We start from the raw sequence: 27519 nt of genomic DNA, 5'->3' as shown, positions 1-27519 counted from the left end.
CAAAATTGCACGCGCTTGTGGAATGGCGCCAAACTTTGCTACTCAAAAATCCCCATAGGCGACGCTTTAAAATTTTTTACTGGTTACATGTTTTGAGTTACAGAGGAGGTCTAGGGCCAAAATTATTGCTCTTGCTCTACTGATCGCAGCGATACCTCACATGTGTGGTTTGAACACCGTTTTCATATGTGAGCGGGACTTATGTATGCGTTCGCTTCTGCATGCGAGCACACAGGGACAGGGGCGCTTTAAAAATTTTTTTTTTTTTATTGTTCATTTTACTTTATTTATTTTAGTTTGATGCTTTTTTCCAAAAAAAAAAAAAATTTTTGACCACTTTTATTTCTATTACAAGGAATATAAACATCCTTGTAATAGGAATATGGCATGACAGGTCCTCTTTACAGTGATATATGGGGTCAATAAGACCCCACATCTCACCTCTAGGCTGGGAAGCCTGAAATTAAAAAAAAAAAAAAAAAGATCCTGGCTTCGATCGTAGCGGTGAGTCGGTAGAAGCACCGCAAGGCGGCGGGAAGGGGGGACGTCCCCTCTCGCCTCCCGTAAGAACGATCAAGCAGTGGAACAGCTGCTATGATCATTCTTATGGTGTAGGGAATCGCCGGCTGAAAAAGCTGATATCTGAATGATGCCTGTAGCTGCAACCATCATTCAGATATCTCCGCACAAAGTCAAGGACGTTGTATGACGGCCGGCGGGCGGGAAGTGGTTAAAACGCTTTTTTTTTTTTTTTTTAACACAAAGTTGTCCATTTATACAATATTTCTACCACATAACATGTACATACCAAAAATGACACCCCAAAATAGATTCTCCTGCTCCTCCTGAGTACGGTGATACCCCATGTGTGAGACTTCCACAGCCTGGCCACATACAGAGGCCGAGTACAGCTGAGCATGGCTCAGCATGGCAGGGTATGGCGGGGTATTGCGGAGTATGGCGGGGTATTGCGGAGTATGGCGGGGTATTGCGGAGTATGGCGGGGTATGGCAGGGTATTGCGGAGTATGGCGGGGTATGGCGGGGTATGGCGGAGTATGGCGGGGTATGGCAGGGTATTGCGGAGTATGGCGGGGTATGGCGGGGTATGGCGGAGTATGGCGGGGTATGGCGGGGTATGGCGGAGTATGGCGGGGTATGGCGGAGTATGGCGGGGTATGGCGGAGTATGGCGGGGTATGGCGGGGGGCATGGCAGAGTATGGCGGGGGGCATTGCAGAGTATGGCGGGGGCATTGCAGAGTATTGTGGGGGCATTGCAGAGTATTGCACAGCATTGCAGAGTATTGTGGGGGCATTGCAGAGTATTGCACAGCATTGCAGAGTATTGTGGGGGCATTGCAGAGTATTGCACAGCATTGCAGAGTATTGTGGGGGCATTGCAGAGTATTGCACAGCATTGCAGAGTATTGTGAGGGTATTGCAGAGTATTGCACAGCATTGCAGAGTATTGCACAGCATTGCAGAGTATTGTGGGGGCATTGCAGAGTATTGCAGAGTATTGTGGGGGTATTGCAGAGTATTGCAGAGTATTGTGGGGGTATTGCAGAGTATTGTGGGGGTATTGCAGAGTATTGTGGGGGTAATGCAGAGTATTGCACAGCATTGCAGTAGTGAGGGATGGCTGAGCATGGATGGATGAATGGATGGATGTCTCTGTGCAGCGCTGTGGGCACTACACATACAGCCCACAGCGCTGCAGACATCCATCCGTCCCCCTCCCCGCTCACAGTGTACCGATCGGTACACAGGAGGGGAGGAGAGGAACCGGCGTCATCAGATGACGCCGGTCTGTTTACATGTGATCCCGCCGTCATTTGACGGCTCGATCACATGGTAAACGGCCGCGATCAGCGGCCATTTACCGGGATCCGTGATGCGCCGGGTCCCCTGGACCCGGTGGTCACGGATGTGTTCGGGTGCGCGCCCCAGGGGGCGCGCAAGAGGGGAATTCTGGGAGGACGTCATAGCACGTCCACCCAGAGTTATCCAACCGCCCTGCAGCCGTCATTCGGCTATGGGCCGGTTGGTAAGTGGTTAAGCATCATTAAAATCACTGCTCCCTTAAAAACGTCCGTTTTTAAAAGTTTTTTTTGCATTGATACATGTCCCCTGGGGTAGGACCCGAGTCCCCAAACCCTTTTTAGGACAATACCATGCAAATTAGTTTTTAAAATGAGCAATTTTGATTTCGAACGTTCGAGTCCCATAGACGTCAATGGGGTTCTAACGTTCGTGCGAACTTTCAGTCCGTTCGCAGGTTCTGGTGCGAACCGAAACGGGGGGTGTTCGGCTCATCCCTAATTCCCAGGAAACATAAAGAACAGGCCTCATTGTGCAGTAATCTTAACATCACTTTATTGTAAATAATAACAAGAGTTGCACTCACATATTGGTAGATTAAAATTCCCTTGTGTTATGGTCTCATAACATGAGGACCTCCAACAAGATGGCCGCCGCATCCCGGCCTACACGAGCTCCACGTCTGGTCACAAGCTCCTTGGGAGCAAGGTCCTCATGTTATGAAACCATAACACAAGCAAATTTTAATCTACCAATATGTGAGTGCAACTCTTGTTATTATTTACAATATATTGATGTTAAGATTACTGCTCCATGAGGCCTGTTCTTTTATGTTTCCTGGGGATGTACGCTGGTGTTGCAACACTGTTATGAGCATTGGGAATGACCTATGGAGATCTAATTATCTGTGTCTGTTTTACTTGGTGTGATGTTACCTGGTGTGCTGTGATCAGGGCTTTTTTTCTCTGAAAATAGGTACAGGAACTCAATCACGACCCCTTATACACACCCTCCAAACCACATCAAATAGTGTGTGTGGTCAAATTTCACTAACAGTGGGAGGGTCTTAACAGGGTCATTAAATACCAAGAGTGCAATATGTACAGAGTGCAGAGTTCAGGGAGGGGGTTACACACAGACTGCAGAGTTCAGGGTGTGCTACGTAAATAGTGCAGAATTCAGCCTTCTTCCACAGCTGCTTACCTCTGAATCCCCCATCCACATCTCAGAATTACCCTTCTTCAGCTCTGACCTCTGCATATAACCCCCCCCCCCTCTACTGCCCCATCTTCTTCCCATCTCCTTAAAAGCTCCACAATCCACATGTCTTATGTTGTTGCTGTATTGAGCTGAAGCACCCAGCCAGCTCTAGTACCTCCCCGCATATTATAGTTGGCTCCACCTCTCTCACTTGCGGGGAGATCATCCAGTGGTGATGTTGGCATTTGCACTGCACCCCATGTACCTGCATCTCCCTTGTCCCCATCCTTCACTCAGTGGGAGCCACTCGGGAGATCTGATCTGTGGGAGCTGTTGGGGAACAAGCTGCCACTTGTAAGCATAGAAGCCAGACTTTTGTGTTTTCAAGTAATAGTGGTCAGCAGGAAGCAGAGGGCCCGAGCCAGAGGTGGTGGAACTGAATTCCACCAAGTTTCAGCTGAAAAAAAGCCCTGTCTGTGATTAAGGATACCATTTATATTTCTGGCTGAGCTGACCCCTGTAATAAGGGTCCACAGAGGAGGGTAAGAGGCAGTGTGTTCGGGTGATGGTGGTGGTTCTTCCTCTTCCCTGATCAAGTTTTTCTCACCATGATACATCTTGAGTTCATTGCCCTGAGGACTATATCTTTAAGCGCTGCACCTTTTTTCCATTGCTAACTTAAGCCTGTAGGGCAGGGGCAGATTGTAGTGTGATGGGGTGGTCATTATGTCCTCTATGTTTCCCTCCTTGTTGGGTGCCAAACAAGGGTCACATGAGAAGCCTACCCCGTGGTGGATTTTTCTGGGTTATGCTAGGCACTTAGTACAGGGTCACTGTCTTACACACAAGGTACCTTTACTTGAACAGATGACTGAACTTTAATAAATTTAGAACAATAAAGTGTGACCTGGTGTACCCCGTGGTGCACCTTCATCCCTATTAAACATACAAATACAGAAATTTTGCGCTTGGGAGTCAGACTTTGAATGAGGTTTGACACTGGTATTGATGAAATGAAGAACAACAGATTTATTGGTTCTCACAAGATCTACAGCGGCCACAAACAGATGTCAGGTATATAAACAGATTCGTAATGTTGTACACATAGTATTGCAGTAAAATATGATTTTCCATAACAAAGAGTAATAAGTATAATGGAGAAGGTAAATTAATTGTATTAATTAATTGTATTAATTGTAATATACAACATTACAAATCTGTTCATATACCTGACATCTGTTTGTGGCTACTGTAGATCTTGTGTGAACCAATAATTCTGTTGTTTTTTTTCATCAATACCAGTGTCACACCTCATTCAAAGTCCTAAGGGCAAAATTTCTGTATTTGTATGAACTTTAATAAACTCTCCTGATATTACTGTACATCACCACGGTCACTTGTGCAATTAGGAGGGACACACATAGCCCTTGCCCTCTCCACATGTCTAGCGTATCACTGCTACCTCACACCCAGTAACAGTCTGAGGTCCTGCTGTGCTCCTAATGCGGACTCCATGCGTGTACACTTAACTCTTCGACCATCTGGACCTGTGTACAGGATGAGCGCCTCAGCAGTGCAGATCTGCTCCCTTTGCTAATGGAGCTGGATTACTGCAGAAGGATTGCCGACAACATCTCCCTTGCTGCAAGAAGCTATTTCAACTGCCACATTTAGGCGCTTACATTAGGCTGCTAGAGAAACCTTTGTTACCCTTGGTAACCATTTGTGTCCTCACACTGTATGAACTCTTGTACCATTATCTTCATACCCTAAGGTGCTTAGTGACCCGAGCTGTAACTATATGTGCTGGTTACTTGCATTACACCTCTTTAGTAACTTCAGACCAAGCTAAGGAAAAGTTTTAAATGCTTTACTTAATAAATTAACATGATAACAATTACAGAAAACAGCCTGAAATAAAGTGCAAACATTTCCCTAACACTCCTAGTCCAGACGGTGGTGGCAAGGAACGGGTCCAGCCAAACCGAACCGGCCAGTACCGAACCAGCAGAACAGCAACAAGAATCCCCAGGCAGGGTCCGGGCCTTCATCCCTTTATAGCACACAGGACCGGGGGAGGGGGCGGGTTGCATATCAGACCCAGGAAAACCCTCCAACAAAAACCCAGAAAGCACAATTAACTCCTGACTTCCCGGCTGAACTTGTTGAACTTGTTGAACAAAAAAGGAATAATATATGGGCTACCTTACCTCTGAAATTGCAAGCTGCCTGGCTTAGATAATGTTTCTGGGTTCAAGGAAGGAGTTTCCCCATAGGGGAAAATGGGGTGAGTGGGTACAATCTGTTCATTAGACCACCCATAGCCTGGTTTTATATTCGCATGAGACAGTTTACTGATGGGTGTGCTTGAGGTCCCTGAAACACCAGATTACTAAGAGCAGAATAAGAGCCTAGCAGTGCTGCCTTGAGGGCCACTGAAGGGTTTTGGGTGGGCTAGGAGGACCACCAGTGTACCATGATCAGCACCACTTACCAGTAATAAAGTTGAAAGTTAGGGAGGGCTAAGCCTCCTTGGGAGAGGGGCAGTTGTAAAGTCATCTTGGCCAAACGTGGGGTTTTCCCAGCCCATAAAAATAAACTATAATCCCATACAATTTGGCAAAAGTAGTCTTTGGTAAAGAAATACATTTCTTTTATAAAAATACTATTTTTTTTTAAATTAAATTCACTCTAGCAACTGGGGTTAGAGGAAGGGATTTCCATGAGTTGCATTTACACATGAAATAAGCAACCCAGGGATAAGGAAAGTAGGATTTAATTCCTAGGGGTAACAAAGTTTTTCTCTAAAACACTTGCAAAAAAGAAGCCAAGTGTAGTTACACTGTTAATAAAATATTTTGCGCTGCTTTAATTTTGTAAGAACTTTTAAAAAAGGCTCCTTGGGAGTCTAGTACAGAATTCCAGTCAGAAATAATTACTAGCTCTCAGACGTCAAAGAATCCATTAAACTCCCAGCAAACAGCACTTTATATGAAAAGAACTCTCTAGATTATGAATAAACTAGAGAATAATGATGACTTCTCAATGCAGAACATTGGTACAAGCAGCACTGTTCATAATCTAGAGAGTTATTTTCATAAGAAATACAAATGGCAAGGTTCAGCAAAGTAAAGTCCTTTCTTCATCCTTTTACTTCTGATGTTTCATTGTACATTTTGTCAAGGGTTCTACATGCACAAAAAACGAATAAACATGACCTTCAACAGATGCAAACTACAAATTACCTTCACATTATCGAGCTTTCAAATTTTCTAGAGTTTTAGGAGTGAAAGAGGTCTCATTAGATGGTATTACGATAACTGTAAGTAGTGGGCATTCCCAGACTTTGTAGAGATTATTTCTACAGCGTATTACTTTTTATGTTTCCAGGAAATAAAGTGTTCTGACATCTCCCTGTAGAGGTTAGAACTCTTACCAGGGTTTTTTTTCTCAGAGAATAGCTGCAGGTACTCCCCCCTTCTAAATCACTTTTTGTCTCCCCCCTCTACCCTCCTCCCAGCTGGTCCCATGGTTCCAGCCCCTACCCCTTTCCCAGTACTGCCCCTTTAGGAGAATACAGAATCAAGTATCATTTTGTGTTGTATGAAATTTGTTAATGATAACAAGAAAAGCCATAAAATAGATCCCCTCCCCCCAGCAATAATAGATCCACTCCAGCAACAATAGACTCTTTACATACATTCAGTGCTGGAACTGCGTTCCCCCACGTTCCTGCTGAAAAAAAACCCTGACTGTTCCATATATCCATATTGGCTGTTTAGAGAAACGCTGTCAACAACCTAAAGAATTGCAGAAAAAAGAGCAGAAAAATAAAATATTTTAAACATTTACCTGCACTGTTTTCATTTCCATAAATTATTTTGTGTCTTTAGACCCAGTTCACACAGGGAAGGCTTCAAAGTCGCTCTGACTCTGAAGCCGCCCCGTACAGTGCGACTTCAGCACCACTTGCAAAACGACTTCTGTGTAGAAGTCAATGCAAGCCGATCTGAAGTCACCCCAAAGTAGTACAGGAACCTTTTTCTAAGTCGAAGCGACTTGAGTCGCTCCTATTAGAACGGTTCCATTGTACAGAATGGAGCGCAACTTGTCAGGCGGCTGTGCGAACCGGGTCTAAAACTTGCTAGAAAAAAAAAATATTTCAGGAAGAGTCAATTACCTCCCTCCTTGCATGTCATAACCACCTCCTCTTCTGGGAATGCATAATTGCTTTCTGTGCTGGCCCAGCTGTCAGCCCCTCACCTCCCTACACAACCTTTTATGTAACTCCTGGTTGAAGAGCTAATAGGAATAATATAGAAAGTCACTTGAGTGACAGCTCTGAGGCTGCTGGGTCGTCTCGGGGCTTCTGGATGTCTACACAAGGGAGGCTTTTTCAGGAAAATAACACGCATAAAATATGCTAAATGCTCATATACACTTGTGGGAAATTAAGTTCAACTTTTGTTGCAATTTATATTTTGGCAACAGGGTTTCGACTTACATTTAATGACTTATAGTAATTGCTAAGAAATAGTTATCTTTAAACATAAAGTGAACAAATTGGTATATGTCTACATGTATTTCCATGGATATAGTTATGTATATTTCCCTTTAATCTGCAGGATCAGAAGATTCCTACATTAATTACTCAGGTGCAAGCCACCGATGCCGATACAGGCAGAAATGGAGTCATCCAGTACAGTATTTTGAATAACGACTTTCAGAACTTCAGTATCAATGCTGAAAATGGAAAGATATTTGCATTGTCTAGTTTTGACTTTGAAAATGGACCCAGAGAGTTTCAGGTTAGATATATGTGCCACAACATCATGAGTTCTTGTGTAAGGTTTTGTAACATGGAATCAATGTTGGGGCATTCCTGGAATTGTCCCAAGATTGTCTGATTTTGAATAATCATGTTAAAGTGGTAGTATACTCCCCTGGACAGCTCAGCAACATTTAAATCACTACAATGTGACTTACTATTAGGTGCCTTTTTAAAGTATTTTCAGGTTTGTCGTTTAGGAGAGATTGCCCTCTACTTCTTCTAGCAACTCCTATCCTCATATTAATTAGTGGTTCCAAATTAATAACTATTGCAGTAGGGAACAGACACAAAAAATAAATTCTGCATCTTTCCAAATAACTGTTCTGTTTATTTAGTGTAATTGAAGGTCTTTTTTTAGATGCTTACATAGGAATCACATTCATATTACAATTGTACTTTTAAAGTAGGAATGGGCATTACATAGGCAGGCTAATTTCTTATCAGGACTCAAAGGAATGCAAACGCATAGCCATAGGTGTGCGCAGCTTAATGCATTAGGGTGTGCACCCCAAAGCTCAAATGGCTTTTTCTGCAGCCCCAGCTAAACAGGGCAGTGCATGAATGGGAAGTGCTCTGTGCTGAGCGGCTTCCTATTCATTCACAAACTGAAGCATAGTAAACACAGTTCAGTACAATAATCAAAAACGCACCAAAAATGCACCAAAAACGCATCAAACGTGCATGCAAAAAAGTATCTGGAACGCATCCAAACTGCGTTTCTATGGTGTGAACTGGCCCCTAAGGTTTGAACATGCACTACAGACACCGTTTTAGCCATTGCGATATATATATAACGTCTTTAAAAATAAAATCCAAGTTTCATAAACAAACAAAAATATTGCTTTTTGACAAACAGAAGCTCAACTTTAAAATATATATATATATATATATATATATATATATATATATATATATATATATATATATAAAACGAAATACTGTAAACTCTATTAGCTGTCAATTGGCTGCACATATTACCTGAATATATTACCAACATTAAATATTAAGAAAATAAATAAAAGCGTTTTTCGTATTTTTTTTTCAGCAGCTTAGTAGATGCCCCTACATATTCTTATGTGGTAATGCAGTGTTCATTTTGACACCAAATTTCAATTTAGTTTTAGTTATATTCTTATTCTTTTGACTAAAATGCCATTTTAGTTTTAGTCATATTTTAGTCATTTGTATTGCTTTAGTTTTAGTCGACTAAAATAGTGGTAATTTAGTCGCTGAAAATTGTTTATAGACAAAATTAACACTGGCTTGCAGCAATAATCATTGTTACTGGCACCCCAAGCAAGTCAAACAGATACGGGTTCAGCAAACTGCCTGGTTACAAATGTGCAAAACTTGGTTATCAAAAAAAGGTGCATGTGCTACTTTGTCTCTCTAGACGCATGTAGGGCAGCCCATTGAAATGAACGGTCTGCTCTATGCATGTAGCACAACATGCAACTGAGCAACGCCTGGAATTGCGTGTCATAGTGTGAATGGGGCCTTAGAGAGGGAGAGACTGCTATGGAAACAAGCAAAGTAACAGAGTAGTACCACATAGCAATCAATCTGTGTTCTCTAAAGTTGTGAAAACTTAAAGAACCATGGTCGTAATCAAAAATCACGTCTGAGATCTAGTCTGTCACTAGTCCCAGGACAAGGTCATCCAGCACCCAGGACGAAGATGCCTAACTGCACCCTTCCCCCTCTACCCTTCAGGGAATGTGCAGGCGGGGAGCGTGATTTCTGGTGGAGGGGGTGTTTGAAGTGGAAGGTAAGTGCTGTGATCTGAGGGTGGAGAGATGCATGACACAAAGGTAGTGTAATCCAATGAGAAAGGTGGATGGATATGATGTGACTGGAGGAGAGAGGTTGAGGTGGTATGAGGGTTATTTAGGGTGACAGAGAGTTACTGTGACTGGGAGAGGGGGTGGACTTATTGAAAGTCGATTAGAGGAAGGTGTTGTGACTGGAGCACCTCACAAATGTTGCCATTAGCTTGCAGCAGAGGCATATTCTGCTCAACAGACTGCTGACACTAAGAGCGCCTCCTCCATCTGTGACACTGCTTTTCACAGAGAATACCAGCAAAGCCACCACCATCTGCTATATTAATCAGGCCCGCTGGTCAGCCTGGACCAGCTGCAGACCCTACCCCTGTCCCACCTGCTGTGATATCACTCCCTGCACTGTGGTAAAGTGTGAGATAGGGGTTCAGCGTATTTGCAGCTGTTTCGTTCTGGAGCTAGTGATCTGTGCTGCAAGCTGTCTGAAGTGAGGTGCGCTGACAAGAAGCAGTAGACTCAAGCAACAAAACGTCCTTGGGCACATATAATCTCCAGCTCACACAATTCAGCAGCATAGTGCAGGACTTTATATTGTAGCAGGCAGCCCACTGCAGGACAGGGCCAGGATTTGCTGCATGTCAAGGCTGACCAACAGCACTGATTAACCACCTCAATACCAGGCACTTTCCCCACTTCCTGTCCAGGCCATTTTTCAGCTTTCGGCGCTGTCACACTTTGAATGACAATTACACGGTCATGCTACACTGTAACCATGTGAAATTTTTTTATCATTTTCTTCACACAAATAGAGCTTTCTTTTGGTGGTATTTAATCACTTCTGTTTTTTTATTCTTTCCTAAAAAAAAAAAAAACGAATGGGCACTGATTAGGTGGCACTGATGAGGAGGCACGAATATGCCGCACTTATGGGCACTGATAGGTGGCACTGATATGTGGCATTAATGAGAAATGATAGGAGGCACTGATGGGTGGCACTGGTGGGTACTGATGGTGGGCACTGTTAGGTGGCACTGAAAGGCGTCACTGGTGGGCACTGATAGGCGGCACTGATGGGCATTGATGGGTGGCACTGATGGGCATTGATGGACAGCAGTGATGGGCATTGATGGGCAGTACTAATAGCCAGCACTGACTAACATCACTTATGGGCACTGATTGGTGGCACTTGTGGGTACTCATTGCTGGCACTGGTGGGCACTTATTGCTGGCACTGTGGGGGTTTTATTGTAATCAGGGCACTGATGATCAGTGCCTTATTACATATCTAGATGACTCCTGCGAGGAGATGCCGCTGATCGGCTCTCCTCGCCACACACCCTGTCAATGTGAGGCGAGAAGCGCCGATTACCAGCGTCTCCATGTTTACATGTGACCGGCTTTGATTGGACACAGCCGATCACATGGTTAAAGAGCCGTGGCTCTTTACAGAGATTGGGGTCGCGCCGTGTCCTAGCAGCATGGTGCAGCCGCGACCATCGTGTTGAGCGCCCCCGTGGGTGCGCAAGCGTGGCCATTCTGGGACGCCGTTCTGGGACGCAGGAGAGGATGGTGGATTTTCTGGCATTCTTTTTGAGGAGCAGGATCAGCAGTGCCAGATTGGGGGTGAGGAGCACTGGTACCAAGGTCACCTTGTGCTGCTCAGTGGCATTGCCAGGATTGTAAAACTCCTGGGCTACCCAGGGTACCCTGGGTACCTGCGGGTAGTACACCACGGAAACAGTGAGTATGGCCACACTACGCTCACAGTGGGAGGGGCTTGAAGGGACATAGTTAAATAGAACCTCAGCCCACTCACTGTATGCATAAGACACAATCCTTTTACTTACAAAATATGATTTATTATTGTGTCAGAAGCAACAGATTCACAGACAAAAAAACTTGAAATAATACATTTTAATGTGTATATCTAGCCAAAATTTTCTGGTTCTGGTTCAATGCTGGTTGATCCAGCATTAAAACTGGTGGATTTAAACCTGGAGATATTTAGCAATACAATGTGGAGAATCTACCAGGAGTTTCTTTTTTGCATATTTGAACAGCGGGCCTAGCTTGACTATATAAACACATTTCATTTTGACTCAAAGCTGTTAATAATTGCAGCTTTGTAGTATAGTGTATTTTGGAAGAGAATTGGTCTCTGTACATTGTCAGATATTCATGATAATGGCACCATCCAGTCCTTTGACTATCTCCATTTTACTGCTATTTGCAACTCAGGCATACCTACCATGCTCAGTTTGACATCCAAAATTTCCCCATTTCTACTTACCCCTTAATTGAGATACTTCGATCACAGGCTTCAAAGGGATTGGTTTCTATCTTATACTCTCATCTGCTGAATCTTAAAATTTGTATAGCACCCCTCTCGGCAGAGCTGATCCGCCCTATATGCTCACTACGCAAGCTGCATAGGGCCCCGCTGCTTTGGGGGCCCCCCCAAGGGCAGATCGGCTCTGCTCAGGGCCGGACTGGCCTACCGGGATACCGGGACATTTCCCGGTAGGCTGCCTTCCCTGGGGCAGCTTTGAGCTATGCTGTGGCTACAGCATAGCTCAAAGCAGAGTCCCGCTGTGTCATGGAGCTCAGTGTGAAGTTGCGCTGTGACAGGGCTCCCACCCTCCTCCTAGACCAGCTTGTGTGATAGACGCAGTGTTCTGTCTATCACATGAGCTGGTCTAGGAGGAGGGCGGGACTTTTGTCACAGCGCGACTGAACCTTTCACACTGAGCTCCGTGACACAGCGTGAGATGCTCGCTGTGCCTGTACGTAATCTACTGGCACTAACTGGTGAGATGGCAATGATTTGCACGGTAAGACAGCAATGATGGACACAGTAAGGCTACATCGATTGGCACAGTGAGGCGAAAATGATTGGCACAGTAAGGCGGCAATGATGGGCACAGTAAGGCTACATTGATTGGCACGGTAAGGTGGCAATGATTGGCACAGTGAGGCGGCAATGATGGGCACAGTGAGGCTACATTGATTTGCATGGTGAGGTGGCAATGAGGGGCACAGTAAGACTGCAATGATGGGCATGGTGAGGCGGCAATGATGGGCACAATAAAACTGCAATGATGGGCACTGTGATGCGGCAAAGATGGGCACGGTGATGCTACATTGATTGGCACGGTGAGGTGGCAATGATTGGCACAGTAAGGTGGCAATGATGGGCAAAGTAAGGCTGCAATTATTGGCACGGTGAGGCTGCATTGATTGGCACGGTGAGGCGGCAATGATTGGCACGGTGAGGCGGCAATTATGGGCACAGTAAGGCTGCAATGATGGACATGGTGAGGTGGCAACAATGGGCATAGTAAGGCTGCAATGATGGGCATGGTGAGGCAGGGGGCTCTGTGCAGACTCTGGTGTAAGGGGGACCTCTGTGTGGACTGTAATGTAAGGGGGGCCTCTATGCGATCTCTGATGTAAGGGGGGGCCTCTTTGTGCACTCTGATGTAAGGGGGGCCTCTCTGTGGACTCTGATGTAAGGGGTGACCTCTGTGTGGACTCTGGTGTAAGGAGGGCCTCTTTGCAGACTCTGATGTAAGGGGGACCTCTGTGCGGACTCTGATGTAAGAGGGGGCCTCTGTGTGGACTCTGATGTAAGGAGAGCCTCTGAGCGGACTCTGATGTAAGGGGAAACCTCTGTGTGGACTCTGATGTAAGGGGGACCTCTGTGTGGACTCTGATGTAAGGGGGACCTCTGTGTGGACTCTGATGTAAGGAGGGGCTTTCTGGGGACCCTGATGTATAGAAAGGCTCTCTGGGGACCCTAATGTAGGGGGAGGCTCTCTGGGGACCCTGATGTAGGGAGAAACTTTCTGAGGACACTGATTTAAGGGGGGCTTTCTGGGGACCCTGATGTAGGGGGAGACTCTCTGGGGACCCTGATATAAGTAGGGAGGCTCTCCGGGGACCCTGATGTAAGGAGGGGCTCTCTGAGGACACTGATGTAAGGGGGGCTCTCTGGGGACCCTGATGTAAGGAGGGGCTTTCTGGGGACCCTGATGTAAGGGGAGGCTCTCTGGGGACCCTGATGTAGGGGGAGACTCTCTGGGGACCCTGATGTAAGTAGGGAGACTCTCTGGGGACCCTGATGTAAGGAGGGGCTCTCTGAGGACACTGATGTAAGAGGGGCTCTCTGGGGACCCTGATGTAAGGAGGGGCTTTCTGGGGATCCAGATGTAAGGGGAGGCTCTCTGGGGACCCTGATGTAGGGGGAGGCTTTCTGGGGACCCTAATGTAGGGGGAGGCTCTCTGGGGACCCTGATGTAGGGGTGACTCTCTGAGGACACTGATTTAAGGGGTGCTTTCTGGGGACCCTGATGTAGGGGGAGACTCTCTGGGGACCCTGATGTAAGAAGGGAGGCTCTCTGGTGACCCTGATGTAAGGAGGGGCTCTCTGAGGACACTGATGTAAGGGGGCTCTGTGGGGACCCTGATGTAAGGAGGGGCTTTCTGGGGACCCTGATGTAAGGGGAGGCTCTCTGGGGACCCTGATGTAAGGGAAGACTCTCTGGGGACCCTGATGTAAGGGGAGGCTCTCTGGGGACCCTAATGTAGGGGGAGGCTCTCTGGGGACCCTGATGTAGGGGGATACTCTCTGAGGACACTGATTTAAGGGGGGCTCTCTGGGGACCCTGATGTAAGGGGAGGCTCTCTGGGGACCCTGATGTAAGGAGGGACTCTCTGGGGATCCTGATGCAAGGAGGGGTTCTCTGGGGTTCTGATGTAAGTAGGGAATCTCTGGGGACCCTGATGTAAGTGGGGGATCTGCACTCAGATATGTAACGATATATATATATATATATATATATATATATATATATATACATACACACATACAATATATACATGTCTGTTCTATATTGTTGTATTTATTCTTTGACTGTTTTGTTTAAAGGAGGGAGGATTGTATTGGGAGCACTGAAGTGTCAGGTGTGACTGTGTGGTAATGGCAAATGGTTTATATAGCTCACAGCATCACGGGTCAGGTAGAGGGCCCCTTAGCAGAATTTTGCTTAGGGCCCCAGGGAGGTCAGGATCGGCACTGCCTCCCGGTTAGAGCATGTTGGCAGGAGATTTGTTCAGATTTGACAGAAGATGATTGGTAGGAGGTCTGCGCATTTCATCTATCGGCCTCTCCAGCAGCCAAAAATAAATTCATACAACTATACAGTATATTATACAAAATTGACAATAATGTGTTGAATATCTTTTCTAGGAACTAAATATAAAATATTTTTTATACTTAGATTTTCATTCTTGCTGAAGATCATGGGCTGCCTCAAAGAAAACAAGGCTACTGCACTATTGTTGTCCATGTATTGGATATTAATGATAATAAACCCATATTTGTGCCAATAAATGATATGATCATTAAGGAAAACACACCAGTTGACACTTTTGTTGGACAAGTGATGGCGACTGACAAAGACTCTGGAGATAATGCACTTATAATCTACAGCCTATATGGTATTGTATATGGAGTAATTAACATTTTTGTAATTTTATTTTTCTATTATATGGATAAAATCTAATACTCATACAACCCACACACCCAACCATACATGCAGTTCCATTTTACTAATGCAGAAAAATGGTATTTTCAGAATGAACAACATAGGAACACACAATGATGTGCTCAGTTGGCTATAAAAGTAGATGATCATTGCTTGACCAGTCCATTTTCTTACAGTCAGGCTTCAAAGCCACATCTATGACACCTGTCGCCGGTCACTGATCACTCAGCCAAGTTTGAAAATTTTGTCCAGTCACTGCCGTTCTCCTTAAAGTACACTGCTGATGGGAAGTGGCTAACACCCCTCCCCCTCCTTCTGTTCAGCTAACCAAAGCATGCATATTAATATCATAAACTGTATAGAAAAATCCTCCAACAGTCTGTGTACTTCCAACTGTCATCTGAAGCCTATACCTGAAGCAACCTTTGGTAGGTGGAATTATTATTATTATTATTATTATTATTAGGATAGTTAGAACCCAATAGCAGATTTAGTAAAATAGTTCATATCTAGTATCTATTAGGACCAAGAGACCTTTTAGAGTCTGGCAATGATGACTGTCCCTCCAGAATCAGGATAACTAGCAAATATACTATAAGAAAAGACGCCTAGGTTGAGAGAATTGGATTACCAAATAAAAGTACCATCATCCCAAATGTCTAGTACAAAGAGAGGCAGGGGGTAGGGAACGGCCACAGTTGGCTGCTTCTGTCGGCCAGTGTCTCAATACCCCACGCAGGGGAAGAAAAACCAAGGGGGGGACTATTGCGGTACTGGATATACCTAAGTATTTAGTAAGAAAAGGTAAAGAAGAATGTAGTAGTTTGATAAAATTCAATTTTAATAGAAAACAATATTAAAAAGTTATTACAGTGTCACATACAGTTGTAGTTCAAAGCAGAGGCAGTAAATACAACCATATGGAATACACCCAATAGTGATGGTGGATACAAATATAGCTTGAATTCTCGACCGGTTTCGCGGTTTTCACCGCTTCCTCAGAAGAGCAGTATCTGTAGTGCAACATACAGTAAATTGTAATCAATACACAATTCAACAAGTACATAGAAAAATTATTGTTGCAGCAAAGTCATTAAACAGTACATTCAACAATTACATACATATTATATACAATAAGGATGAGCTCACCCGTTCAGGAGTTCTCTGTGGGTATGTAAAGCCCCAAGTAGTTCCCCCTGCGGCGAACACAGGGGATAGCAAACAGCCTATGGTGAATAAATTTTGGATGATAGAATTATATAAGTCACTGGACTAAGGGATCAGGAAAAAGAGGTGGAATAAGGGGGTGCCAGTGATGTAACTCTAAAATTTAAAACCAGTGTGCGAGGAAAAGAACAGAAGAAATTAGGTAATAATAGACGGTAATGCGGGGGAAAGGGAAGGGAAAGAAGTGGGAAAAAAGAGGGGGGGTAGGGGAAAAGGAGGTGAAGGGGGAAGGGGGGGGGAGGGGGAAAGGGAGGGTGGGGGATGAAGGGGGGGGGGAGGTAAGGGGAGGAAAACGGTAAAGAGGGGAGGGGAAGAGGGGGGGGGGAGAAGGGGGGGGGAAGGGGGGGAGGGAGGAAGGGGAGGGGAGAGAAAGAAAGGAGAGAGAGAAAAGGAGAACAATACGAAGTAGTGAAAAGGAAAACCCGCTAATTCCATCAGTGTAGGAAACAGGTCAGGGCTGAGGGAGGTTGCACACAGGTATATAGAGCTGGCACTCACCACTAAAGCATTAATGTGTTGAAAGGCGCATAAGCTGGGATGGATGAGAACAACATAACAGGGGATAATATAGCAAACAAATTGGAATCACCAGCCGCTGTTAGATTGGCAATAAGCACCCCCCGGGGGCTGGAACCATTGATGTATGCAGAAGGAGGTCACCGCAGCAACTGCGAATCAAAGTTTATAATAAAATTACCATCCACAAAGAATATATAGGAAGTTTACCCACAGGTAAGTAGCAATAGAAACAACAAACTGGGATTAGAGTTTGCAAATTATAAATAATGTGGATTGGCAGTAAATACAAGTACCGGGTTGAGAGGTATCCGGACACACTCTGATCAGGCAATAAACCAGCATATATTAACACTACAGGTAGCGTTACATGAAGAGGCCGTATAGTAGGACTTGGTGCTGAGTAGGGGTACAAATAAAGAGGAGAATCTGACTGAAGCCAGAGAGAATGAGGGGGAGCAAAGCTTACCCGGAGAGATGATCCTCGGCTACCGCGGCGTCAGGAAGCTGTAGGCTCGCATAGCGGCCATGGCCGGCCGCTATAAGAGCACCCCAACCCGGAAGTCAGGGACGGCGTGGCAGAGGCGGTCCCTGACGTAACCGGGTCTGTTCGCCCGCACTGCGCAGGTGCACAACTAGGTGCTACTGCGCAAGCGCGCGCTCCTGTCAAAGGGAATCTAGTTCCCAGACATGGAGACACAAGCAGCCCGGAGGCTGCCAGGGCGAGCATGTGTCCGCCACAGAGAGAAGAATCAGGGCAAAACGGAACTACCAGAGTCTGATCACGGGGAGGAGGTCATCCTTGCACAGCAAAACACATGAAACCATAATAAAACATGATAAAATGGAGAAAAAGGACAGTACATTGATTCTGTATATAAGCATCAGGATGTCAACAACAACAGCATTCAGGAGTTAACCTTAAGCAGAAAGGCATCATAAATAGTATTGGAACCTGATAGTGACAGAGGGGGAGGGGGGGGGAAGGGGGGGGAGAAAAGGGGGGGGGAAAGAAAAAAGAAGGGATGGGGGGGGAAACGGGGTGGATGGGGGAGGGGGGGAAAAGGTTGCATGACCTAGTGATGGATAGGGAGGGAGGGAAAGGGGAGGGAAAGGGGAAGGGGGGAGGAAAGGGAGAGGGGAGGGGAGAGGTGGGGAGGGGGAAGGGGAGGGAGGAGGGGAAGGGGAGGGAGGAGGGGAAGGGGAAGGGGAGGGAGGAGGGGAAGGGGAAGGACCGAGGGGGAGGGGAAAGGGAAGGTAAAGGGAGGGGAAGGGGGGAAAAAGAAGGGAGAGAGAGGGAGAGGAGAGATATGACACAAGACCTCATAAAAAGGCCCTATAGGACACTGACTCTTTTAAGCCGGGGGGGATAGTGGCATTGAGTCGCTCGATCCAAAGGGATTCCCTCTGGAGTATCGAGCGATCCCAATCGCCACCCCTGGGATTCGGTTGAACCACCTCCAGTACCAGAAATTTGACCAAGGAGTTATCGAATCTATGATGTAGGCCAATGTGTCGGCCGATAGTGGTCAATTTGCCATTTTCTGAGTCATAAAGATGGTCACCAATTCTCTGTCTAAATTCCCGAATTGTTTTGCCCACATAAAAGGCTTTGCATACACAGTTCATGAGATAGACCACCCCTTTTGTACCGCAGTTGGCAAAGGTCCGTGGGACCAAAATCTCCCCGTTGGGTAGAGCCACAGTTCTACTTTCGTGGACCCAAGGGCACCGGGGACATTCCCCACATTGAAAAGTGCCGTTGGGGCCACTCCTCACGGGTTTAGTGGGATTGTAATGGCTGGCAGTTAGTTGATCACGCAGTGACCGCGCTCTACGGAAGACCACTTCCGGTGTGTGTCTGATGTATTTGGTCAGTATGTGATGTTCAGCCAAAACATGCCAATGTTTGGTTAGAATATTACGAAGTATGTTATGGTGTGCAGCATAGGTCGTGATGAATCTTACGGTTTCTATGGGGGGGGAAGGTTTCCTGCCTTTGAACAGTAAAGAAGTCCGTGGGAGTGATAGAGACTTGTTAAATGCTTTACGCAAATTGGTAGAGGAATAACCTCGTCGTAAGAGGCGTTCGCGTAGTGCTTTGGCCTGACGTTTAAAGTCGCTGTCATGTGTACAATTCCTGCGTAACCGTAGGTATTGAGCATAGGGTATGCTCCATACCAGGGAATTCGGATGAGCGCTGGTGGCGAACAACAAAGTGTTGCCAGCAGTGGGTTTTCTATAGAGGTCAGTGCCTAAAGTTCCGTCCGGTTGTTTGATAATCAGTAGATCAAGGAAGGGGATTTGCTCAGTCTCAATTTTGAAAGTGAATTTGAGATTTAGGTCGTTGTTGTCAAGTTGACGTAAAAATTGTAAAAGTTTGTCCCTAGGACCCGTCCATACCATGAAAAGATCATCAATGAAACGATACCATAAAAGGATATCGTTTAAAAATTCTGTATATTGGTCATGAGCATGGATATGTCGCTCCCAGCCGCCTAGATATAAATTTGCATATGCTGGGGCGCACGACGTCCCCATTGCAACACCTTGTATTTGTAGAAATAATTGATCATTGAAAGTAAAATAGTTTTTGGTCAATATAAAGTACAATAGTGTCAGTATAAACTGATTCAAAGGCCAGGTCGTTGTGTCTTGTTCAGCTAAGAAGGAACCAGCCATCCGTACGCCCTGCTCGTGGGGGATACTGGAGTAAAGAGCCTCAATATCAACAGCCACGAGCAGGGCGTCCGGAGGGATCTGGATTCCCTCAAGGTGTTGCAATAGGTCGGTGGTGTCTCTGATATAGGACGGGAGGCTACGGACATGGGGCATTAGGAAGGCATCAACAAATTTACTCGCGTTATCTGTTAAAGAGCCTATCCCTGACACTATAGGTCTTCCCGGAGGGATATGCACATCTTTATGTGTCTTGGGTAGGGAGTAGAAAGTGGGGGTACAGGGGAATTTGGGGACCAGGAACTCCAAGGTGTCTTTGTCAATGAGGCCTATAATGTAGGCCTCAGTGCAAAGAGCCCGGAGTTCCTGTGCAAAGGAAGATACGTGTATAGCAGAGATGGGTCTATACCACTGTTTGTTGTTAAGAATAGCGAGGCACATAGATTGGTATTGGTGATTGGTCATAAGGACAATGTTACCGCCCTTGTCCGATTGTTTAATCACGACATCAGAGCGTTGCTGCAAGGACCGAAGGGCTCGGATTTGACTAGGGTCAAGATTTGGGGGAAAGTCAGACCATTTTTTTTCTTGAGGTCACTGATAGTAGCTCGAAGAAAAGCCCATATCTCGGGGCAGGTATTAAGATCGGGAAATCTCCGAGATCGTAGGCGAAAGGGCTTGGGTAAGGATGTTTGTTTAAGGGTAACCGGAGGACCAGACCTATTAGGTGCAGGGAGGGCAGGTGAAGCTATCCCTGCTACAGGTTCATTTGAAGGGACATCATCAGAGCCCCCGCAACCCTGTGAGGACGCGGGGTCTCCGGTATCGCCCTCATCGAACAGGAGCATCAGGTCGCGGAGCGCCCTAAACTCCTCCATAGAGAAGCCTTTGGTACGCTCCGCGAGCTCACGCTCCAGTCCTAGGTTGACACGATCCTTATCGTAGATAAACCTAAATGTTAAATTGCGTGCAAAGAGGTACAAGTCCTTAATTGTTTCAGTAACCTTGAGTGCATCAAGAGGACAAAAACCCAGACCTAACTGTAGCAACGAGATTTCCTCGCTGTTGAAAGTGTAGGGGGTAAGATTTATGACATTACGGTCGGTGTGGTCTGGAGGGAAGGGTTCTGTTGGGACTATACTATAATAAAGCCAAAAATTATTTATATTAATTTTTCTCATAGATGAAGATGGTCTCTTTGAAATAGATGAAATACTTGGGAACATTTTTGTAAAAAGGCCTCTTGATTATGAAACCAACCAAAAAACTGTTCTAAATATCACAGCCGCTAACAAGAAGACCGCTCCTTTCTATGAGGTAAGATTATATGTTGATAAATGTTATTAAATTAGCTTCTTCCTGTCTGGTGTTGTACAGCTGCTGGCAAACCTTTGCACATTGCCTGTCCATTGTGGGGTTTTGCAAGATACAAATAAAGAAATAGATGGTCAGGCTTTTCTTTAAACTATGACCAATTAAGCCAGGGGCTAGTTAACCTACAAACGTATGTTAAGAAGGAAACCAGAAAACACGTATGATATTTTTGCAAACACACTGTATTATGGGATGAAGTAGAGAGTGTAAATAAACCCCCAATTAATTCTGGAATTTAATAACTTTGTGTATAACACCTTAAAGTGGTGTTCCGGCTGAAATTATACTTTTTAAATAAAAATACCCCTATAATACACAAGCTTAATGTATTCTAGTAAAGTTAGTCTGTAAACTAAGGTCTGTTTTGTTAGTTTATAGCAGTAGTTTGTTATTTTATAAACTTACAGCAGGCCGTGGCCATCTTAAGTGTGGGCATCTGAAGCCAGACTGTATTTCTTCCTGGATCTCATCCTTGCAGATCTCGCACATGCTCATTGCAGCACAAGCAGTGTAATAGGTTTCAGGTCAGGTTTCCATAGCAACGGCAGTTTCAGAGAAAGTTGCCGCCCCTTCCCAGAAGGCATTGCAAACAGGAAATGATACGATGGGCCGCGGCCAGGGAGGAGGAAGTGAAAAATGAATACAGCAGATATACAGTAGGTGCTGAGAAAAAAAATAAAAAAATATCCAATTTGTTTACAGTGCACAGTTTAGTGAGGGATGCTGAAGAGTTGTAAAAGTGGGTGGAACTCCACTTTAAGAAAGCTCCTCTATTGTTCTTCTTCTTAAAGTGTTACTAAACCCAGGACCCTGCATTTACTATATCTGGTCTGCCACAGTACACAGAACATAGAAAAGCAATTATTTTATTATATATAAACTGCCAAATACCTTTTCTCATCAGTAGTCTCAGCAGTATATAGCAGCCTTATGACTTCTATAAGTGTCTGGTTAAAGGATAAGTTCACCTTTCATAACACCTATATTTAGGTTACGAACATGTAATGATTATAGCATGTTATGAACGGACCGGCCCCCATTCACAGCTAGCGGGGATCTTCTATCCCCCCCCCCCCCCGCTAGTTGTCACACCTAAAAAAAAAAAGTGGAGAGCGGGGCTCGGCCTGCCTGGCTGCCTCACTCATTCACAATGTACTGTGAATGAAAAACCACAAGGTCTGCCAGCCTTTGCGGCTGTCAGCTTGTAGTTATCAATGAACTCATTCATTCTCTCTTCCTGTTAGTGTATCTGCTTGCCCATACGGGCACACAGGTACACTGGCAGATCTGCTGCAGACCTGCATGGCACCCACGCTTAGCTGATCGCTGGTCCAATACTTTACAAGCTCCAAAAAATGAATAAATAAATGTCATTTTTTGGGAGGTGCAAAAAAGGTGAACTTATCCTTTAAAGCTTGTAGGAGGAGTTTTCATTCTCCTCTTATTGTCCCATGAGGCTGCGTGACCCCTGACTCTCTGTCTGTACAGTGTTGATTGGCCCTGTGCTGATCACATGCACCTTTAAAAAAATAAATAAAAACCCTCTAGCAATACACTTCAAGGCTATGTACTATCAGCAGATGTATTGCAGACAGTAAAAGAAAGGGAGGATCAGGGAAGACAGGATCAAAAAAGCCTTTTTACACAATGTGGAGGCCTGACCCCTTAAGTTCCACAGTGAGCATAACAAGTATGCTTTACTGCATATACAGACTGATTTTACTGTTGTTGGTTTAGTAACACTTTAAAGGTCAGTGCACAGAAATTACTTTTCAGTTATAGAAGTCTGTTGGTATGAGTCTATTACTGGCTTCTTTTATCTCCTGGGGTCTTACACAGAGAGCTTTTCCGGATGTAGTTTTGGGTGTTTCCACCAGGCGTGAAATGTTTATGCTGCTCCTGTTGTATTCTCTATAATAAAAAGATACATAAACTCAAACAGGAAATCAGAGACACCATCATATTGGACATGGCAGGTGTGCAGACCTAAGTATTCAAGCACATAGATATCACCAATGGAATTCGCAAGAGGCACATTATAAAATAATAAAATACCATTAAAGTGACCCTGTCAGCATTGGGTCACTTGTAAAGAATTGCATACCTGTAACAAAAGAGGCTGTATACTTACATTTCTGGAGGCCCGTTCATTGAAATGCCACCAATCCCTTGTTCGATATTTCAACCAACCAGATGTGTTGAAACACTTGCTTCTCTTATTGCACACAATGGTCCCTTCTGCTAGCTTGTATTTCCTGTAGTGACATATACGAGCTTGCAGGAAAAACCACAGTGTGCACTAGGAAAGCAAGTGGTTCACACATCTGAAAGTGTGGAACACAGAGGCAGCATTAAAACAAACTAGTCACCCAAAAGGTTACAGGAATGCAATGTTTTAGGATACCCTGCACTTACTCTCCAGCAGCTGCCAAATATTTTTAATAACTAGTGTTAACCAGTGAATATTATTTTAATAGTTATCGTTGTATTTGATTGGGATCTGGTATGAGTTTGATTTTGTTTCAGACCAGCACTCTGCTCACAGTTCATATTCTGGATGAAAATGATAATGCTCCACAGTTCAACCAGAAGCAATATTTTGCCGAACTAGATGTGGACAGTCCCTTGGGAACCCTAGTAATAACAGTAAATGCATCAGATAGAGATCAGGTATGTTTTTAGATAGCCACTATACATACATTCTTAATTCAAAGAAAAAGCATCTAAAAGGCAATTTACAACATACATTTTTCAAACTGAAACACATTTCCGTTACAACAGCTCTGTAGAACTTTTTTTCTCTCCATTGATTTGCAGGGAAATAATTGCATGATTGAATACTTCCTGTCACCTGACATGCCAAATAATTGCTTTATGATTGAAAATGTGAAGGATGGAAGGATAATAACTGCTGGAAAACTCGATCCAGGAGAGATTAATATAACAGTGTTTGTCAAAGACAAAGGTTCTCCTTCACTTAATAGTAGCGCTTCCGTTATTCTAAATGTCATACAAAAAGATGACCCTTATCCAACATTCAGCCCAAATGAATTAAGGTGAGTTTTATTTCATTCATGAGCAATGATTCCTTTTTCTTTACAGAAATATTTTGTACGTTGGAATGTACTGCTGATCACACAATACTAAAATCAAAACTGAAATTTTAAAAAGCCTGATAATGTTATTCACATCAGACAGCTAATGGTAGTTAGGAAAACGTTGGCTATATCTAAATTAATTCAAGAAAATACTTTATTTGAGGTAATTAAAGCTATGCCCACCTTGGAAAGCTTGGTCTACTTTAAAACAAATTACGCTCTATACACAAAGCTTTAACAGAAGGATAAGGATCTTTATTTTAGCTATGTGACTAGTACTTTTTTTTTTTTAAAAAAGAGGATCTTTCAGGTATCATAAATATGATACAGTGAGGTTGATTTACTAAAACTGGAGAGTGCAAAATCTGGTGCAGCTGTACATGGTAGCCAGTCAGCTTCTAACTTCTAAATTAAGCATTGACAAATAAACCTGGAAGCTGATTGGTTTCTATGCAGAGCTGCACCAGATTTTACACTCTCCAGTTTTAGTAAATCAACCCCACTGCTTAGTGTTGATCTCCATGTTCCTGTCACAACCATCTTATATTCAAATCTAGTAATGCGAAGAGAATGCTAACATCTCCTAGGAAAACTGGACATCAGAAACATCACATACAAAATGCTCAGTGAATGCTACTACCATTGAGACCAATACCAAACTATTAGGCCTCATGTACACTGCTGCTGGTAAACGGACGTTCAGAGGCAGTTGGATACTTGAGTTCAGACGTCAACGTTTTCCGATGTTTCAGACACCAAACACCGCTAAACATGGTAACTCGCGTTTAGCCGCATTTCGTTTACAGGCATTTTCCATTTTTGGCTATTTTGAAAAAGGAAAAAAAAACATTTTTTTTTCAAACGCTTCTAAATGCAAACACGGCAAAATGGACGTTTTAAACGTGGGTCATCTGTCAAGTTAGATCATTCAGGAGAGGTTTTAAAAATGTCCCGTGTACATTAAGCCTAAATGTGGTTGTTCATGTCCAAATTTCACACATGTTGCCAGGTTATTCCCCTAATTGCTTTTGAATTTGTAATGAACATGGCATTTTCTGACATATTTGGTGGGAATGGTGCAAAGCAAAGAGATTCTGGACTTGTATGTATTAGACAATGTTTATACTCTATTAGGTTGTTTGATTAGGAAGAAAATCCCTAGAGGCCTTTCCAAATAAAAAAAAAAATAAAATACAAAGCTGTTCCAAAAATGAACACCGACTGCTTAAACACATTTTTATGGCAACTAAACACTTTGAAATACTAAACCTCTGCATGTGTAAAAATGGCAACAATACTAAATGAAAAAATCCCTATGTTTCAAAAGGTCAGGGATCCCTGACTAACACACTATCTGCCACTGGATTTTGAACCCATACAATACAGCCATTTAAGTGGTCACAGGAGCAGACCTACTAAGCCAGCTCCTTGAACATTTACGAACCTCCTACCCTCCGCCCAATATATTCTATAATTTCATTTCCTCCTTTCCTTCCTTCTTCCACCTCCCACTTCACCCCCTCTCTCTTCCCATTTTTTTGCTACATTACACTACCATTCTTCACTTCAGAATCAAGTCTTAATTCCTCCTTAACATACCATACTTCCCTAACTTTTCTGATTTACTATATAGAGTATAGACCAAAGCAAAGCGAAGCTCCAACATGCCAGTTCCCTTGCACCCATCTCTACCTCTCCCCTCTGTTAGATACTACATATGTTATTATTTACAAGCCAATTTGCTTTAGCCTTGCGTTCGTATACTACTTGTTCTTTGTATGTACCTGTGTATGTACATTTGACTTTGGTATGTCTGTTTAATGTTCCCTGGTAAAGAAAAGAAAACCAATAAAAAAACACACTAAAACAGAAAAATTAGATTCCTTATCGTAACAGGTTAGGTTTGCAAACAGAGCCTATGATCTCCTGAAAGAATGTGAAGCATACGGCAGTGGTGGTGGTAGTGGTGGAGCGTAAATGGCAGCAGATGTAGTGTGAGTTGAAAATGTGAGAGGCATCGGTATGTTTAAACCAACTTTTCTCAGCCTTTTTAGTTACCATGGAGGAACCCTTGAAATAATTTTCAGCTCCTAGGGAACTCCCGCAAAAATGTATATCTACTGTTCATGGTATATTAGTGTGGTCAGTAAATTTTAGCTACAGGAATAAACATAAAAAAATAATGTGCCTCCCCTAAAGAATCTGACACATGGACATTTTATGACACCATATTGATCTACATGACAATATTATTTTCAACAATAATCAAAAAATTAATAATATTAATTGCCAGCAGAGAAACATAGACAAAATTGTAATGTCCCCTTACATCTGAGGACAATGGGGAAGTGCCCTCCTACATTAGTGGCCCATTGCAAAGTACCCTTTTACATTGCTGCTCAGTGTAGAAGATTGGATGCCAGTGGAAATTTGCCATCTAACATTGATGGTCGGTGTAGATGGGAGATCAAGATCCATCATTGCTCACAGCTCAAGGAACCCTGAGCAAACTGTGGAGGAACCCTAGGATATCACAGAACCCTGGTTGGGAAAGGCTGGGTTAGACTGTAAAAGGAGTATGTTTGAACATACTGTTTGGGTGATTAACATAAAATGCCATAGACCTTTCCCAATCTATAGCACTATAGATTACTGTACAATTCACACACACATATTCAAATTTTTCCAAATGCTACACTTAAAGTATCAATAAAATCGGAAGTGACTTATGTTTCTGTTTTGCTTTTAGCACTGATCTGAAGAAAAATGAAATCAGTAGTTCTCCCATTTACACAGTTTCTGCTAAGAATACATCAGGGCATAATATCACTTACAGAATTGTTGATGGTAATGAAGGTGGTGAGTATGGACTTATGACAATTTTTATATATAATAATTAAATATATATATATATATATATATATATATATATATATATATATATATATATATATATATACTGTATATTATAATTGCTCACTTTGCAAGGGAAATTTCTCCTTAAAAGAGAAATTTACCTTAGCCTGGTGAATGAGGTAAAGCTCTGCTGAATTCCATCATACAATCACGTGCAAGCAAAATTACTGTTTAATTTTCCTTGCGTGTGGTTGGGTATTGTTTGCGAAGTGAATCTTTACCACATTCACTAAGCTAAGAGAAAATTTCCTTGCAAAGTGAACAGCCTATTTGCCTTTACTAAATCAACCTCATAGTCTCCTTACTGACTGTTGACATCAGAGGTGTGCATCAAAATACTGTAAATGTTAACGTTCAACAACCACAGGCACTACGGCATCCACTGTGTTTGAATTTTGTCAAGAAAGCAGTTGAGAGCCTTGTAATTCATCTGCATGCTGTATAAGGTCATGAAAACCAGTAATAATACTAAGTTCTAATGATGGTTTTTTGCCACCAACCCCATGGGAAATCTAGGCCTTTTATCGAGG

General features: G+C 43.8%; 2 protein-coding genes across 4 annotated transcripts in view; both read left to right on the top strand.

The window, feature by feature from the left end:
• The window catches only part of LOC141141288 (cadherin EGF LAG seven-pass G-type receptor 1-like), a 65137-nt gene extending 41480 nt beyond the window's left edge, over window positions 1–23657 (top strand). The window contains exons 9-12 of the mRNA XM_073628963.1: window positions 7647–7829; window positions 14913–15132; window positions 20785–20918; window positions 23502–23657. Of these exons, the coding sequence (XP_073485064.1) occupies window positions 7647–7829; window positions 14913–15132; window positions 20785–20918; window positions 23502–23657 (693 nt within the window). The remainder of the gene's footprint in view (window positions 1–7646; window positions 7830–14912; window positions 15133–20784; window positions 20919–23501) is intronic.
• Window positions 23658–23812: 155 nt separating this feature from the next.
• LOC141140678 (uncharacterized) overlaps window positions 23813–27519 on the top strand; it is a 161013-nt gene continuing 157306 nt past the window's right edge. For all 3 annotated transcript variants that reach the window (XM_073628091.1, XM_073628090.1, XM_073628089.1), the window contains exons 1-2: window positions 23813–24031; window positions 26823–26932. In XM_073628091.1, the coding sequence (XP_073484192.1) occupies window positions 23832–24031; window positions 26823–26932 (310 nt within the window). In that variant the 5' untranslated portion in view covers window positions 23813–23831. The remainder of the gene's footprint in view (window positions 24032–26822; window positions 26933–27519) is intronic.

The sequence above is a fragment of the Aquarana catesbeiana genome, linkage group LG04, assembly GCF_042186555.1.
Source record: "Aquarana catesbeiana isolate 2022-GZ linkage group LG04, ASM4218655v1, whole genome shotgun sequence".
Lineage (NCBI taxonomy): Eukaryota > Metazoa > Chordata > Amphibia > Anura > Ranidae > Aquarana > Aquarana catesbeiana.
The sequence above is the reverse complement of the archived record's forward strand: the minus strand, read 5'-3'. Positions and strand labels throughout refer to the sequence as shown.